At 37.5% G+C, this 16,055-nt stretch overlaps 3 protein-coding genes across 3 annotated transcripts; 1 reads left to right on the top strand and 2 right to left on the bottom strand.

The window, feature by feature from the left end:
• Positions 1 to 303: 303 nt before the first annotated feature.
• LOC128867984 (uncharacterized) lies at positions 304 to 1,034 on the bottom strand. Its single transcript, XM_054109651.1, has 2 exons — positions 746 to 1,034; positions 304 to 603 (listed from the first exon to the last, which is right to left on the bottom strand). The coding sequence occupies exons 1-2, from the start codon at positions 872 to 874 to the stop codon at positions 436 to 438; spliced, it is 297 nt and encodes a 98-aa protein (XP_053965626.1). The 5' UTR covers positions 875 to 1,034; the 3' UTR covers positions 304 to 435.
• Positions 1,035 to 5,792: 4,758 nt separating this feature from the next.
• LOC128867541 (diptericin A-like) lies at positions 5,793 to 6,382 on the bottom strand. The gene is made up of 2 exons (XM_054108853.1): positions 6,237 to 6,382; positions 5,793 to 6,179 (listed from the first exon to the last, which is right to left on the bottom strand). The coding sequence occupies exons 1-2, from the start codon at positions 6,342 to 6,344 to the stop codon at positions 5,925 to 5,927; spliced, it is 363 nt and encodes a 120-aa protein (XP_053964828.1). The 5' UTR covers positions 6,345 to 6,382; the 3' UTR covers positions 5,793 to 5,924.
• An 8,689-nt stretch (positions 6,383 to 15,071) lies between these two features.
• On the top strand, positions 15,072 to 15,688 carry LOC128867402 (diptericin-D-like). The gene is made up of 2 exons (XM_054108579.1): positions 15,072 to 15,214; positions 15,301 to 15,688. Exons 1-2 carry the CDS (start codon positions 15,110 to 15,112, stop codon positions 15,553 to 15,555), a joined length of 360 nt encoding a protein of 119 aa, XP_053964554.1. The 5' UTR covers positions 15,072 to 15,109; the 3' UTR covers positions 15,556 to 15,688.
• Positions 15,689 to 16,055: the final 367 nt, after the last annotated feature.

Below are 16,055 nucleotides of genomic sequence, written 5' to 3'. Positions count from 1 at the left end.
AAATTGTATTTTATTCAAAATCAACACCGGCCCTTAAAACTTAACCACCCTTTATTTGTTTCGCAAAAAGTTCTTTCTGGCAACGCTGTGGTGGTTGTGTTGGCATTTCGCACTTTTAAAATTTCTTTCACTTACAACAATAAAAATAGAAACAACTGATCTTCCTATGAAATGACCTGAAGAGGCTTTTACCTATCAGCGAAACTTCCGTAAAAATCGGCTCAGCCATATCGGCGATGAGTCCAAATGAAAAAACAGATGGTGTGTATAACCACACGAATTTAAAAAAACGTTTTATGTCTAAATCACAGACATTTTTATTTACAAAACATAGCTTAACTCAGAGAGCAATTGTCACATAGAAATTACCATTACAAAAACATTTAATATTCCAATTAATTTTTTGTACTAACTGTGCACAGTTACATGCACTTGTCAATTCAATTGCGGCTCTCCCCGCGCGTCATCCCAAGCGGGGAAATGTTCCTTTTCATGTTCGCTGGCATTTTGAAATTCTGGCCCCTGATCGGATGTGCCGTCAAAAGCGTCCCTTTTAACACGTTTCACACGCAAGTGTGGCCTTAGTGATGCTGCCGGTATTTGCTAAGATCAATAAATAAATTAATATATGTATGAATGTGTGTATGTGTGCATGTATGCTTTCGTAAACTATATAGAACATACAGCGGCAATGCAATATTTCGTAATATTAATATTGCGTTATTATTTATTTTGAAACACCAACCTCGGCGGGGCGTAAAATTGACCAAATCACATTGCCAACGCGCGGCTTTGTCTCTATTTGACGCGGCGCACCGATAAACAAAATAGCTACACAAATCAAAAGTAGGGCAAAATACGGCGTCGAAATCATTTTTTGTGAATGTGAAGATGTAAATTCTTAAAACACTGATTTTTATAAAACTCTTCAATATTTTGTGCTTAATTTACTTTCAGTTGCGGTACTTCGTTCTCTCGTTTAAAATTGAATACTGAAACGGCTGATGGAAAATTTGGTTGTTTGTAAAACAAAACACATGCATACCAACACATACATACATAAGTCTTTTTTATGGGAATACATAGACAACAATGTGCTTGCGCGGTTTACTTTCCATTTCTTATATTTAATTGAAATTTTATTTGTTTCTATTTTTGTATTTGCCTTCGTTTGTTGTCGCACTACATTCGTCTTATTGCTTTAGCAGGCATTGGGTGCTGGTGAGCAGTGTGTGGGGGATACCGTTGGCATAACGTGACATTTCTCAGCTGATAAACTACATATATTGTTTGATTTTAATAGATGTTTTGAGGCAGCAGCTTAGCCGTTTTCTCAGCGTTCTGAGTAATTTGAGAGAAAGAGTGATCTGCCCAAGTGTTTGGTCATCTGCATGGCAAGTGTTTGTTGTTAGATTTGCTCATAATTGGTCCACCGATGAGAGTTCGATGTTTGTTTTTAGTGTTTTCGTTGGTAGTCGGTTAGTCGAACAAGAGCAACTATCTCGATATATGTATTTATGTGTACATATGTAGGTACATAAGTATATTTATACATGTATACGCACAATTCTTAAACGAGGCAAACACATTGGCAGTCTGGGTGACTGACAAAAGACACAAAAAAAAAATATAATAGTAAACAAAAACAATTGTTTTTCAATATAGTAATAATGAATTATTATTTTTTATTTTACCAAGTTGCGCCCTCGAAGTATGCGTATGATTGCCCTGCAATCTGCAGTTAAAAACTCTCAACTGAAAGGAAGAAATATTTGGTTTTTGTATTATTGGGTTTCTTAATAAAGATTAAATGGCCTGGGGTCATGGCATTTCGAAATTATTATGGCAAACATGCAAATTTTTTCTTATGTTTCCATGGTAATTCTGAACTGCTCTATTTTGTTAATAATTTTTGTTATTAATTGAACTAAATTTTAGCCGGAAATGTTGAAAATTAAAAAAAAAAATACAGTATTTTTGTTTAAAAAAGATGTTCAAATTTCAAAACAACTATTTAAAATTACTCAATTTTTCCAAAATTATTCACTAAATGTTATTTTTGATAACTTTCTGCCCTGTTCCTAATTCCCTGTAACACTCATCGCTAGCAGCCTGTGCACTTCTGCAGCTAAAAAAAGAGGTTGTCTGTAAAGTCCATAGTTTAACGTGACAACGTCATAAGAAAATACTGATGGAATGGTTGCATTTTTTAAAACAAAATTTAAATTTTATTTGTTTGATACATAACATAACATAACATAACATAACATAACATAACAAACCATAAGATAACATAACATAACATAACATAATATAACATAGCATAACATAACATAACATAACATAACATAACATAACATAACATAACATAACATAACATAACATAACATAACATAACATAACATAACATAACATAACATAACATAACATAACATAACATAACATAACATAACATAACATAACATAACATAACATAACATAACATAACATAACATAACATAACATAACATAACATAACATAACATAACATAACATAACATAACATAACAAACCATAAGATAACATAACATAACATAACATAATATAACATAGCATAACATAACATAACATAACATAACATAACATAACATAACATAACATAACATAACATAACATAACATAACATAACATAACATAACATAACATAACATAACATAACATAACATAACATAACATAACATAACATAACATAACATAACATAACATAACATAACATAACATAACATAACATAACATAACATAACATAACATAACATAACATAACATAACATAACATAACATAACATAACATAACATAACATAACATAACATAACATAACATAACATAACATAACATAACATAACATAACATAACATAACATAACATAACATAACATAACATAACATAACATAACATAACATAACATAACATAACATAACATAACATAACATAACATAACATAACATAACAAACCATAAGATAACATAACATAACATAACATAACATAACATAACAAACCATAAGATAACATAACATAACATAACATAACATAACATAACATAACATAACATAACATAACATAACATAACATAACATAACATAACATAACATAACATAACATAACATAACATAACACAACATAACATAACACAACATAACATAACATAACATTACATAACATAACATAACATAACATAACATAACATAACATAACACAACATAACATAACACAACATAACATAACATTACATAACATAACATAACATAACATAACATAACATAACATAACATAACATAACATAACATAACACAACACAACACAACATAACATAACATAACATAACATAACATAACATAACATAACATAACATAACATAACATAACACAACACAACATAACATAACATAACATAACAAGATAATGACGCATAAGCAAGATAACGACGCATATTTTGGTGCGTGCAGCCGGCTACATCGAATTATAAGACGTTATCACGTCAATAACTAAAAAAGGCAAAAGACGCTTTCCTCAATGCCGTTACACCCGCGCGCCAATAATGCAGTCAGAAGTGGAGAGCTTTTAGCACAGCACAAATCCCACCACCACCACCCACCCTGTTCTGCGAAAAACAGTACACAGTGACACTACGAGTCCATGGAGTTGCGCTGTTCTTAGGCGGCGATAGATAGCAGCCCTTCACTAAAGATCTACAACAGCAGACTAATCACCCACGTTGTTGGAACCAATTCATGTAGCCTCGGTTGTACGGTTGCGTCTAACATTTAATCGCGCACGTTGAAGAAACCTTGTAGAGACCCTATGATCCTCAAAGGAGTAATCAGGACGAAAAAGTAATAACAATAATCACTAAAATCGGCGCACAATCGGCAAATAAAAGCAAGCAAGAAATATAAATTTGCAGTGGTGCAGTTTAAATGGCTTGAAAATAGGAATTTAGAGTCAAAAACCACAGCGAGCTCAGAAATTTAACTCACTGTGATTAGCTGAGAATCACCCACCGCTGTAGGAGTATGACGCAGGGAAAGGGGCACGAGTTTTAGTGAAAGAGACAGGAAAGTGTGGATTTAAATGCGATTAGATTTTATTGCACCACATCCGACTGGAGTTTAAAATAATTTAAATTAATTGAAGCCGTCGCAAACACATTCAAGTCATCAGCAGAAGAAAGAATCTCAGATTATTTTGGACATGTCCTTAATAAAAGTAATAAATATCAGGTCAGTCCATAAGTTGTGCGTTTTTTAAAGCTGGTTTTAAAATTAATAAAAAAGATGTTTAAAGTATTTATTAATCAATCATATATTTTCCTCCATTATTTACAATGTCTTCCCAACGTTCAGGCAAATTTTTAATTCCCATCGATATCCCTTTTTATAGATTCGATTTTTCGGTCGATTTTTGTTAAGTGCCTCATTCAGGTTTGACAGCTGATGGGAATAATAATCAGCAGTTATCGTCGGGTTTGGTTCCAGAAGTTCATAATAAACAATACCGGCCGTATCCCATCAAATAGACAGAAGAATCTTCTTGGGGTGAAGGCCATCTCTAGGGGTCGGTTCTGGTGTTTCATCTTTATCTAACCATTGGCGTTTGCGAGCAGAATTATTGTAAAGGACCCATTTTTCATCACTAGTAACGATACGGTTCAAAAAACTTTCATTTTCAAGCCGTTGCAGCTGCTGAGAGCACACACTCACTCTCTGCTGAAGGTTGACGACGGAAAGTCAATGCGGAACCCATTTTCCCAGCTTTGAAACCTTTCCCAACCTAACCAGGTGCCTGTGAACTGTGAACTGTTCCATACGATGAATTTAACATCGGAGCTTTCTTATCGACTGTCAAATTTGGCTCAGCTTCCATGAGTTCGAGCAAGGCGTCGGAGTTGAAAACTTCAGGACGACCAGCGCGCGGGGCATCCTCCACGTCGCATTTACCACTTCGGAATTTTGAAACTATCCGCGATTAAAATCACTTGTTGAATGCACAATATATCAAAGAAAATATAAATACGAGTAGTTCCGTTATATTCCGCGAATATTTTCTTGTATACAAAAATCGTACAAAAGTGAAATTATGGGTAAAATACGCACGAACTTACGGACTGGCCTGATAGAAGAGGACTACCGGTGTGGTCCTCTCGGTGTGAGAGAAATTGTCTGCTATAGCCTACTAAGAATCATTTAAAAGTAGTATTCGCGTAATGAAATCATTCAAGGTCAACTGAATGTTCTTGGTTCCCGGCGGTACTACTGAGGATTATTTTGAGGTTATTTTTGATTTGAGGATATATTTTGATTTTTTTTTATGATTATTGGTATGAACGACCACCATTCTTTCGTAAAACCGATAAACTACCTCATTTTTTTCTTTTATTATTCGGCCGCCGTAGCCGAATGGGTTGGTGCGTGATTACCATTCGGAATTCATAGAGAGAACGTTGGTTCGAATCTCGATGAAAGCAAAATTAATAAAAAAAAAACATTTTTCTAATAGCGGTCGCCCCTCGGCAGGAAATGGCAAACCTCCGAGTGTATTTCTGCCATGAAAAAGCTCCTTATAAAAACATCTGCCGTTCGGAGTCGGCTTGAAACTGTAGGTCCCACCATTTGCGGAACAACAACAACACGCACACCACAAATAGGAGGAGGAGCTCGGCCAAGCACCTAACAGAAGTGTACGCGCCAATTATTTATTTTTATTTTTTGTTAAATCCAAAAAAAGTTTTAAATCAGAAAACGCTCAAAACTTTTTACCTCATCTAATTAATATTTTATTTAATTTCTTTTAAATAATACTTTCATCTCAAATACAATCACCAGAACTAAACAAAATAAATCACCAAAATACTGTTCACTCCTACGACGCCGAATGCATAAGCACATTTTTAAAATCTAAAAGTATAAACTCCACCAAGACCCCAATTCGGTGGACTATTTCCATAGGGTCCACCCAGATGTTGAGCATATTGGCCTGTTGCATCGAAGGAATGACGTCCACTGTCACTCTGCCAAACTGGGACACGCGCACCGACACTCAAATCAAGACCTTTGCCTGGACTGCCACCTCCCTGGATATTTAACTGGCGCTTCACTCGCTGCACCTCGGCCTGCTCCAATGCATAGTTTTCTTTATAGGGCATCTGGAATTTTTCACATGATTACAGTTATATAGGACAGAAACTCATTATTTTGCTCACGGTAATATCCAAAGGACTCAGCTCTTGTTGTTGATTTTCCATTCTTGGGTTGGGATATGCCACAACCATACTGAGTGCGCATAACAGTACAAATAATGCAGCGGACATACTTTAATTGTAAAAACCTTTGCAGCTGCGAATGAAGAAGCGAATTAACTGGTAGTAACGTCCCTCGAGGTGCTTTTATAAAGCCGTAGTAGACTGTATAGCGTGCACAAGTAAGAAAATCCCCTGTCGAGAATCCCCTAAGCCGTAAACTGGAAGGGTAAATGAGATGGATTCGAGCCCGACTCGCATTGATAAGTTCGGTGATTTTTTTTACGTTCTTTAAGAAATTAATTAATAATTTAATTGATGATTTTAATTGAGGAATTACTAATGACTTTCCGCGCTTCACTCAAATCAAGGCGGCAACGTCTGCTGCCGTTATCATTTCATTGAGCACCAACAAGTTTTTTTTATATGTCTTTCTTATCATTTTTCCTTTATGCTTTATGCTTTTTCTTTAATATTCCAAGCATCACCTCTTAAAGTATTAAAAAGTAAAATTTTGGATTATTCCGCGCTTAAGTTGAGGAACTAAGGCCAAGTGAATTGTATTTGAATGTGTGAAATTTTTCGACATTGCCTGGTGGGAAGGTGAAATAGATGAAGTACCATCCTGTCACTCCTCCCCAAGTAGCACTAAAGCGTAGTTTTTACACCTTTTTGAGACCTCCAACGGGCAGATATCTACAGTCAACCATAGATGGAGAAGCTCGAAGGGATCTAGGTTGGAGGATCCAGGCTATCAAAGAAAGCAGCAACCAGTGACTTTATCCGTCTAGCTGTCAAACGCGGACATTTACAGAGAAATAGTCTCCTTCTCTTAAAGGTCCCCACAGCTTTTGCAATGGGGATTAAATGGTAATCCTAGCTTTTCAGCGTGTGCGCCGGTCGTCCAATGACCGGTAAACGCAGCTACGAATTTTGAAATTGATTGGCTTGGAGTCTTCAGTACTTTCTGTGATCTGCGTCTGTTGTACTGGGGCTAAAGGATTTTCGAAATAGCACACGAAGAAAAGGAGCTCCATCTGTCCTGCACTTTTCTGAGAAATAAGTTGCAGTTCCGCTTTTGATATCGTGGCTGTGGCTGTGAAAAGTTATCGTTTTTTTTAACAATCATTGTGCTTGGTTGAAAACTTCTTGATTCTAATAAAACGGGAAAACAGAAAGATTTAGCAGATCGTGAAAGAGGACAATTCGATATCTTAACCTCAGCGGGACTTTCAATGGCCAAGTTGCCAAAAAAATTGGTCGAAGTTCAAAGGTTGGGCATCTTTATGTGAAGCAAGGTGCCTCCCACGGTAGAACTACAAAGGCAGAACTGTGATAGCTTTGGCACTGAAAGAAACCCGCAAAATCCTTAGGATTGCATCAAGTTCCGCTCTTTCAACAGCAAAAGTTTAAGAAATGGCAAATGTTGCAGCACCAGCAAAACCATTGCTCAAAGGGCTATTCTAAAAGCGCCCCATCTGAAGCACACAAACTTACAAAAGAAACCCACCTTTGAATGAATTTCGCAAAGAACGCCGCCTCGATTGTGCAAGGAACAACATAGCTTCGAATTCCTTTCCAAATAACAATCCCAATGAATGGAAAAAAGTAGAATTTAGTGACGAAAAGAAGTTCAAGATGGGTGGACATTAGGCCGGGTCGATTTGTGGGGAGGCAAAAAAATCGCCCATTGCTCTGTGAAAATCATATTCTAGGGATCAAAATAAGAAACTTTGCCGAAGGGACCATACCTCTAAAACGAATTCTGATGTCCCCCAATTTGGCTCGAACTTTTTAGTTTCTTTTCTCATGTAAAGTCCAAAAATGGTGATATTTTGAAAGTGACTCAGTCGACATCTCTCTGTAGAGGTGATGTCATGGTTTTGGTATGGGAAGCAATATCTTAATAGGCGCATTCGAATTGAAAATTGTACACTACAAATTGGCGGGAAACTGCCATAAAGAAAGTTAGGTTAGAATCATCTGTTCCCCAGATTCGTGAAACATTTGGGCCTATTAATTGGATCTTTCGACAGGATAATGCATTGGATCATTCAAAGATATTGCAGGACCACTTCAAGTGGTTTCAAAACTTGTATTGCGTCGTAAAAACATTGAAACTTTAGGATGGTCACCGAATTTCAAAGTTCTGAACGTTACTCAAATCCTATGGGTATGGCTTGCTCGTAAGGCTAATGAGAATGGGCACAAGATAAAAATTTTGAAAACGACCTGGTCTGAAATTTCATAGGCTATCTAGAAAATTCGTTCAAATCCATTCATCAACGTACTTACGAACTCATTTATAAACAAGGTGGCAGCACAATAGTTTGTAAATAATAAGCTTTAAATAATAAATGAAACAAAACCTCTATTTCTCATTAGTTTTTTTATCTGGTTAGCGCCTCTATCCAAGTGAATTAATCAACACCAAATTTCTCTCATTGAGTAATCTTTACAGGGTCCGGCACTCGAAGTGTAACCAACTTCAGACCACTCACGCAGCTGATACGCGGGCATCAGCTGTTTGTTAGTTGGGTAAATGGCTGCCCAGAGTATTGTTTATAAGCGCGCTGAAGCATTTGGCGAGAGGCAGTAATGGATTTCAAACGTAATAGTGTGATTTCATTATATTTGACTGGAAAACCACAACCAGCGATTGTTCGTGAGCTCGACCACCTTAAAGTAAATAAAGTTTTTGTTTATCGTACCACTACCCGTTACAATGATTCTGATAGCATCGCGAAACGTCATGGAGGTGGTCACCAAAAAAGCTGCAACGTCATGTGAAATGGTGAATGAAAAAGTGAAGAAGCGACTTGAGCGAAATCCCCGACGAAGTGCCAATGAAATGGCGAAAGAACTGAAAATATCTGGCCTCAGCATCCATACTGAAAAATGATCTCAAAGTCAAACCTTACAAGATTCAAAATACAAAAGACGCATGAGCTTACACCAAAGCAGCAACAAGTCAGACTTGAGAGAGCGAAGGAGTTGCTTCGCTTGGCTGAAAGCGATTAATTTCCGAACTTTGTGTTTTCTGACGAGAAAATTTCTCAAATTGAGCAATTCGTAAACTCCCAAAACAATAGGATTTGTTTGACCGATCGATCGTTCATTCGAGAATTTGTGTCATCGATTGGGCCCCAACCACAGGAGGCAGCACCCGTCACAGGTAATGATTTGGGCCGCTGTAACCGCAGATGGGCGCTCTCCAATCGTTTTCACAGAGCCTGGCGTCAAGATAAATGTGAAATATTATCGGGAAAGTATTCTGGAGGCTGCTTTGAAGCTGTGGGTAGACAAACAGTTCGGTGGCAGACCATGGATGTTTCAACAGGACTCGGCACCATCTCACAAAGCTCGAATGAACTAGGAACTTCATAACGTCCACACAGTGGCTCTCAAATTAAGCAGACGCGAATCCGATGGATTATTCTCTTTGGGCCATTTTGGAGAGCGAGGTCCGAACTAAAAGATTCACCAGTCTCGAGGCGTTGAAAAAGTCATTGTACGCGAGTGGGGCAAGAAACCTGCACGCCACATTCGCGCAGCTTGCGATCCGTTTCTGGACCGTCTCAAGGCCATAGTCAAGGCAAAAGGTGGTCATATCGAGCACAAGTAAATTGATTCTTAATTTTGTATTATTTTCATACATTTCTTGCTTTGAATTGCATAAAAGTAGTTTTTTCTTGCGTGAATGATTGCAGGGGTGCAAAAAGCAGCAGCGCTGTCGATTTGTCCTTCACTTTTAAGTGGCAGTCAATTGCGCTTTTAATAGCACTGTGCTACAAAAAAAAAAAAAACGAAATACACCTGACAAATTACACACTGTAGGTTGTTTATATGGTCGAATAATTCATAAAAATATTTTTGTTATTTTTGTTGTACCCTCCAATTTTTTTTTTATTTATAAAAAACCGTTTTTTCAGACTTTGCGCGGTAATCTACGGATATCTCAGTCATTTTTTCACCGATTTTCAATATTTTATATGTTTTGAAAAGGATATTGTAAGACCTTTCAAATGATGTACAACAAGTAATTATTCAAACTAGTTAGTTGTGATTTTTATTTGATTAAACCTGGAGAAAGTGTTTTTTTTATAATTTTTTTAACTTTAACAATTTTTTATTGCATAATTTTACTACAAAATTAAAGATGTTTGTTAATATTCTTTGAGTGCATTTATTAACGAAGAAATTAATGTATTACTTTCAATAATCGGACAAAAATTGCGTAAACTACGCTAGTTTTCCGTAAATAGAAAAAAATGTCTTGAATATCTATCCAATGTATTGGAGTAAAAAGAACAATCATACTGTTTTTTATATAAATTTTTTTGTTGATTTTACATACATAATTTTTTCTAAAAATGTTTACCAGACCTTCGTCGTTTTAAAGAAGAATCGCTCGTCTCGCGTTTGAGCGACCAACAGTAATCCGCCAACATATGTATTTTGCTTTTTCCGAGGAAACGTTTTTCAATTGACGCAATTTCTTGATGAAACCTTTCCCTTTGTTCATCGCTGAATTTTTCCAAAAAGTGAATTTTGATGGACATTCTGCATCCCATGTCTCCGTAGGCCCGTAAAAATTCATCCACGACGGCAACGTATATTAGTTGTCACTTCTGTTTTTCCCAAAAAGTTTTCACAAAGAGAAATGAAACTCATCCATGCTCTTCTTTCCACCGGATTCAGTTTCTCAGTGAAATTTCCATCCTTTATGATTTTGCGAATTTGCGGTCCAATGAATATCCCTGCACAATAACGGAAAATTTTTTATACAATAATACAATAGGTTATATTTCCATGGAATATGCACATCAATTTTCTAATAATTAAACAATTGTTTTTATTTCAGACGATTACTTGCTACTTTCATTTTATTTGAAATGTAATACCTTCTTTAATTTTGGCATCACTCAGCTTAGGGAAAGTCGTTTTTAAGTGTGAAAAAGCTTCACTGTCTTTATCTAGACGTTTCACAAACTGCTTCATGTAGCCGAGTTTCAAGTGCAATGGCGGTAATATGATTTTATCAGCTTTTACTAATTGAATGTTAACAACATTGTTTTTTCCGATTTTGAAAAACTTTCGCAATGGCCACTCTTTTCGATCATAGTGATTGCTTGCACGACTATCCCATTCACAAAAATAACAGGTTCAAAACTTACCGAATTAGAGAGAGGTAAAATTATTGCGTGGGAGGAGGAGGGTCTCTGCGCCTCAGAAATCGCGCGAAAATTATGGAGAAACACGTAAACCTTTCATTTGTAATTTATGATAAATTGTCATTGTCAAACATTTATTGTCAATACATAAAGAATGCAGTGATTTTTCCAAGTAAATAATCATTAAAGACAAAAACTATGGTTCCACAAATGGATAGATATTCAAGACATTTTTTTCTATTTACGGAAAACTAGCGTAGTTTACGCAATTTTTGTCCGATTATTGAAAGTAATACATTAATTTCTTCGTTAATAAATGCACTCAAAGAATATTAACAAACATCTTTAATTTTGTAGTAAAATTATGCAATACAAAATTGTTAAAGTTAAAAAAATAATAAAAAAAACACTTTCTCCAGATTTAATCAAATAAAAATCACAACTAACTAGTTTGAATAATTACTTGTTGTACATCATTTGAAAGGTCTTACAATATCCTTTTCAAAACATATAAAATATTGAAAATCGGTGAAAAAATGACTGAGATATCCGTAGATTACCGCGCAAAGTCTGAAAAAACGGTTTTTTATAAATAAAAAAAAATTGGAGGGTACAACAAAAATAACAAAAATATTTTTATGAATTATTCGACCATATAAACAACCTACAGTGTGTAATTTGTCAGGTGTATTTTCAGTGTTGCACCGTGTAGTTTGTCGGAAAAAGTCCCAGTCTGTGTTTTTATTGTATAATTTTGAGAAACATACTTGGAACTCAAGAGTAGTTTCATACATTAAAATGATATTGCTGAATGATCTGTTGTCGAAGTCGCAGTTAGGTTTAGTTCCGAGGTGATTTCTATATACAGCTGCCAAATATGATTCTTTCATAGCGTTACAACGCGGGGTGCGTCAAAGCCTCCTTCAAAATGCTCCTCCAAAGCGGGCTATCTTGAGCTGTTGCTTCGTAGTTACGTATTCCCAGCTTCTTAAGATCGTGTTCCACTGCGTCTATCCAACGGTTCGTCGGTCTGCCTTTGGCCTTCACGCCCATTAGCTTTCCTGTCAAGGCTTTCTTCACGGTACAGTCAATAGGCACATGGATCACATGACCTAGCCTATGCCCACCTGTACGCTGCGCTTTAACAAAACGCACAGCTGTCTCGTTCTGAGTTAGATCGTTCAGTTCCGAGTTCAATCTGATTCTATAGGTGCCATCATCCATTCTTATTGGGCCAAAGATCTTTCTTAAAATTTTTCTTTCCATGAGAGCAATCTGAGCACAATCATCAATCTTAAGAGTCCATACCTCCCAACCATATGTTAGGATTGGTTGAATAAGGGTCTTGTACATAGTGAACTTTGTAGCTTTAGACAAAAGTGGGGACTTGAGCAAGTTAAGGTGGGCGTAATACGCTTTGTTGGCGGCGTTGATGCGATCCCTTACGCCGGAACTTGAATCACCGCTACATGCAAACATAACTCCTAGGTACTTAAAATGCTGCACTGCTTCAAAAGTATAGACTCCCACATGGAAATTTGGCATCTGTGCTGGGCGCCTCGAATTTCTTTTAAGTCATTCCTAATTCTTGAGAGAATAGTGATGTCATCTGCATAAGCACATATTTGGGTTGTTCTAGTTATCAAGGTACCACCTTTGTTGACTTCCATTGCGACAAAGTGCAGCATCAAATTGAATATGAATATGAATTTTCACATTACGCCAAATCCTGGAGAAGACCCATGAAAAGCAAGTCGACACCCATCATCTCTTTGTCGACTATAAAGCTGCGTTCGATTGCCCGCTATGGGATTGCCTGTACACCACCATGTCTGAGTTCGGTATACCAGCCAAGCTTATACGGCTTTGCAGAATGACGTTGAGCAACACAACCAGCTCCGTCAAGGTAGGAAATAACCTCTCCGAGCCGTTCAGTACCGTTCGAGGTTTCAGACAAGGCGATCCACTGTCATGCAACCTCTTCAACTTCGTGATGGAAGAGGTGCTCCGAAAAGCAGGTGTGCATCGTAATGGCACTATTTTCTACAAATGTATCCAGTTCCTTGCGTACGCCGATAAGCGAGATGTCACGACTGCGTTTTCTGCTATCGAGAAGGAATCATCACGAGTGGGTCTGGCGGTGAACGAGGGTAAAACGAAGTATATGCTGTCTACAACGCGGAACACATGGCGTGTAGGAACGCACGTCATTGCGGACAACTATACTTTCGAAGTTGTGCCAGAATTTATTTATCTTGTCACCACCGTTAACCGCAACAACGATATCAGCCTGGAGATCAAACGGAGAAACACTCTTGCTAATAGGTGTTACTATGGGCTAAGTAAGCAATTGAGTAGTCGAGCCCTCTCTCGCATGACCAAACTGACACTTTACAAGACGCTCATCATACCCGTGTTACTTTATGGCGCAGAGGAATGGGTAGTGTCTCAAAGCGATGCAGCGGCTCTTGGGGTGTTCGAGAGAAAAGTTCTTCGTAAGATCTTCGGTCCTGTGCGCATTGGCGAAGACTACCGTTCAAAAATGAACCACGAGCTGTATGAGCTCTACGCCGACATTGACGTAGTCACCGCATCGCCAAACAACGCCTGCGTTGGCTAGGGCATGTCGTGCGTATGGATGAAGAAGCTCCAGTAAAGAAGATGTTCGAGGGTGAAGTCCAAGGGAGCCGACGCAGAGGAAGACCATTGCTCGGGTGGAAAGACCAGGTGGAGGAAACCCTATGCTCGCTTGGTGTACAGAATTGGAGAAGGCGCGCGCGGAGCAGAGGCGCCTGGAGTGAGCTAGTGAGGTCGGCCGTAACTCGGTAACGGGTTTTTATGGCCACCTAAGTAAGTAAGTAAGTTGATAAGGCATCACTTTGTTTTGCACCTGTTTCAATAGGGAACGACTCTGTGAGCTTCCCTTGAATGATCACTTTTGCTTGTGTATTTGTGAGCGTTGCGCTAACGAGCCTTGTGAGTTTGGCAGCTATTCCAAGATTGGCATTGGCAAAATTATAAATCTTCCGATAGGGTGATTAATTTTGCTCCACATTGTACATATGACACTGATACTTGGTATGCATATTAAAAAAAGGCAATTCAAATAATGCGAAGGGTTTGACATTTCAGTAGCTCGCGCAAAGAATTCGCCAAAATTTGCGAAATGAGTTGATCTTACGGAGACTAAAATTAGGGAAATGGATGTGGCAGAACCCACATTACCCAATTCGACTTAATTTTGTACATCTCTCAACTCAACTACTTTATCGAATTCTATTTTTAGAAGTTCCTATATCTGCATATGACTAGAACCAATGCGCCGGGTATAAAAAGTTCAGTTGCAGCAGAACACCAGCCTACTTGTCTTTTTTTCAAACTCATCTTGAGGGGAATAACTGTTTATTGGCAATTTATTTAAAACTCAAGAATTTAATTATTAAGTACCACATTGAATTTACTGATAAGACTTGGGCGAGTGCGCGGTAAAGGCACCACATAAATCACAAGGGGATTTTCAGTCGGGGGTTTTGCGAGATGCCAAAGCATACATAATAAAATAAAAAAGTATGTTGAAAATAGTCATAGCTTCACCTATAAAATATCTCAGCGAAAATCAACTTTCATGTATTCCAGGTCTAAGTTGCGAGGAGAACAATTCGAATGATGTTTGCAAAATTCTTACTTTCAATGTGCATTTTAAGCGTTGCTCTGGCGTATCCCTATGGCGGAGAGCAGCAGGAAGCACAGCTGGGCATATGGCAAGATGTAAGTGAACTGAAATCAATGAGAAATGTCTTAATATTATTCCTAAGCCACTAATTATTATTGGTTATAAAAATGATATTTAACAGGACGCGCTGGCTTTGTCTGAACCGTCGGAGCAGTTTGAGTCGCAGCGCTTTGCTCGCCAACTGAATGTTCAGGGCGGCGGTAGTCCTGGCAAAGGCATTGATTTGAGCATCGACACGCGCATTCCTGTATGGCAGAGCCACAATGGGCGACACTCGTTCGATGCGACCGGCCAATATTCCCAGCATTTGGGTGGACCCTATGGAAATAGTCGCCCGAATTGGGGAGCGGGTGGCATGTACACTTTTAGGTTTTAAACTTTCACATACAATTTTATATATAAATGTGTAGTTACTTTTGTTTAGTTTGCTAAAATAGTAAAAACTATTATTAAAGTATATGGAAAGAAATTTGTATACGCACCCTTTATTCTAAGAAAACTTTATTCTAAAAAATTTATATGCGCAACTAAGTTCTCGCTGTTTTTTTTATGAAAATACAACTTTATTCTGCAAAATGGTTACAAGTGAATCATTGAAAGTATAGCCCACCGCTGGCTACTACTTTTTCCCATCTTTCTGATAGATTTCGTATACCGTCACGGTAAAACTGTTCACCTTTTGAGGCTATCCACGGATCAAGCCATTTTTTGATGTCTTCATATGAATGGAACTGCTGGTCAGCTAGACCATCTACCATGATCGGAACAGGTGATAATTGGACGGCGCAATATCTGGAGAATATGGCGGGTGGGGTAGGATTTCCCATTTCAGTGTTTCCAGGTAGGTTTAAACGGCAGGTAGGTTGGCACCGTGAG

The sequence above is a fragment of the Anastrepha ludens genome, chromosome 6 (genome assembly GCF_028408465.1).
Source record: "Anastrepha ludens isolate Willacy chromosome 6, idAnaLude1.1, whole genome shotgun sequence".
Taxonomy (NCBI): domain Eukaryota; kingdom Metazoa; phylum Arthropoda; class Insecta; order Diptera; family Tephritidae; genus Anastrepha; species Anastrepha ludens.
The sequence above is the reverse complement of the archived record's forward strand: the minus strand, read 5'-3'. Positions and strand labels throughout refer to the sequence as shown.

Excerpts from the sequence above, each read along its gene's own strand:
- LOC128867984 (XM_054109651.1), bottom strand. The coding sequence starts at position 874 with ATGATTTCGACGCCGTATTTTGCCCTACTTTTGATTTGTGTAGCTATT. Across the intron at positions 604-745 it reads CAATTTTACGCCCCGCCGAG|CAAATACCGGCAGCATCACT; the intron begins GTTGGTGTTTCA and ends TATTGATCTTAG.
- LOC128867541 (XM_054108853.1), bottom strand. The coding sequence starts at position 6,344 with ATGTCCGCTGCATTATTTGTACTGTTATGCGCACTCAGTATGGTTGTG. Across the intron at positions 6,180-6,236 it reads TGAGTCCTTTGGATATTACC|ATGCCCTATAAAGAAAACTA; the intron begins GTGAGCAAAATA and ends GAAAAATTCCAG.
- LOC128867402 (XM_054108579.1), top strand. The coding sequence starts at position 15,110 with ATGATGTTTGCAAAATTCTTACTTTCAATGTGCATTTTAAGCGTTGCT. Across the intron at positions 15,215-15,300 it reads AGCTGGGCATATGGCAAGAT|GACGCGCTGGCTTTGTCTGA; the intron begins GTAAGTGAACTG and ends GATATTTAACAG.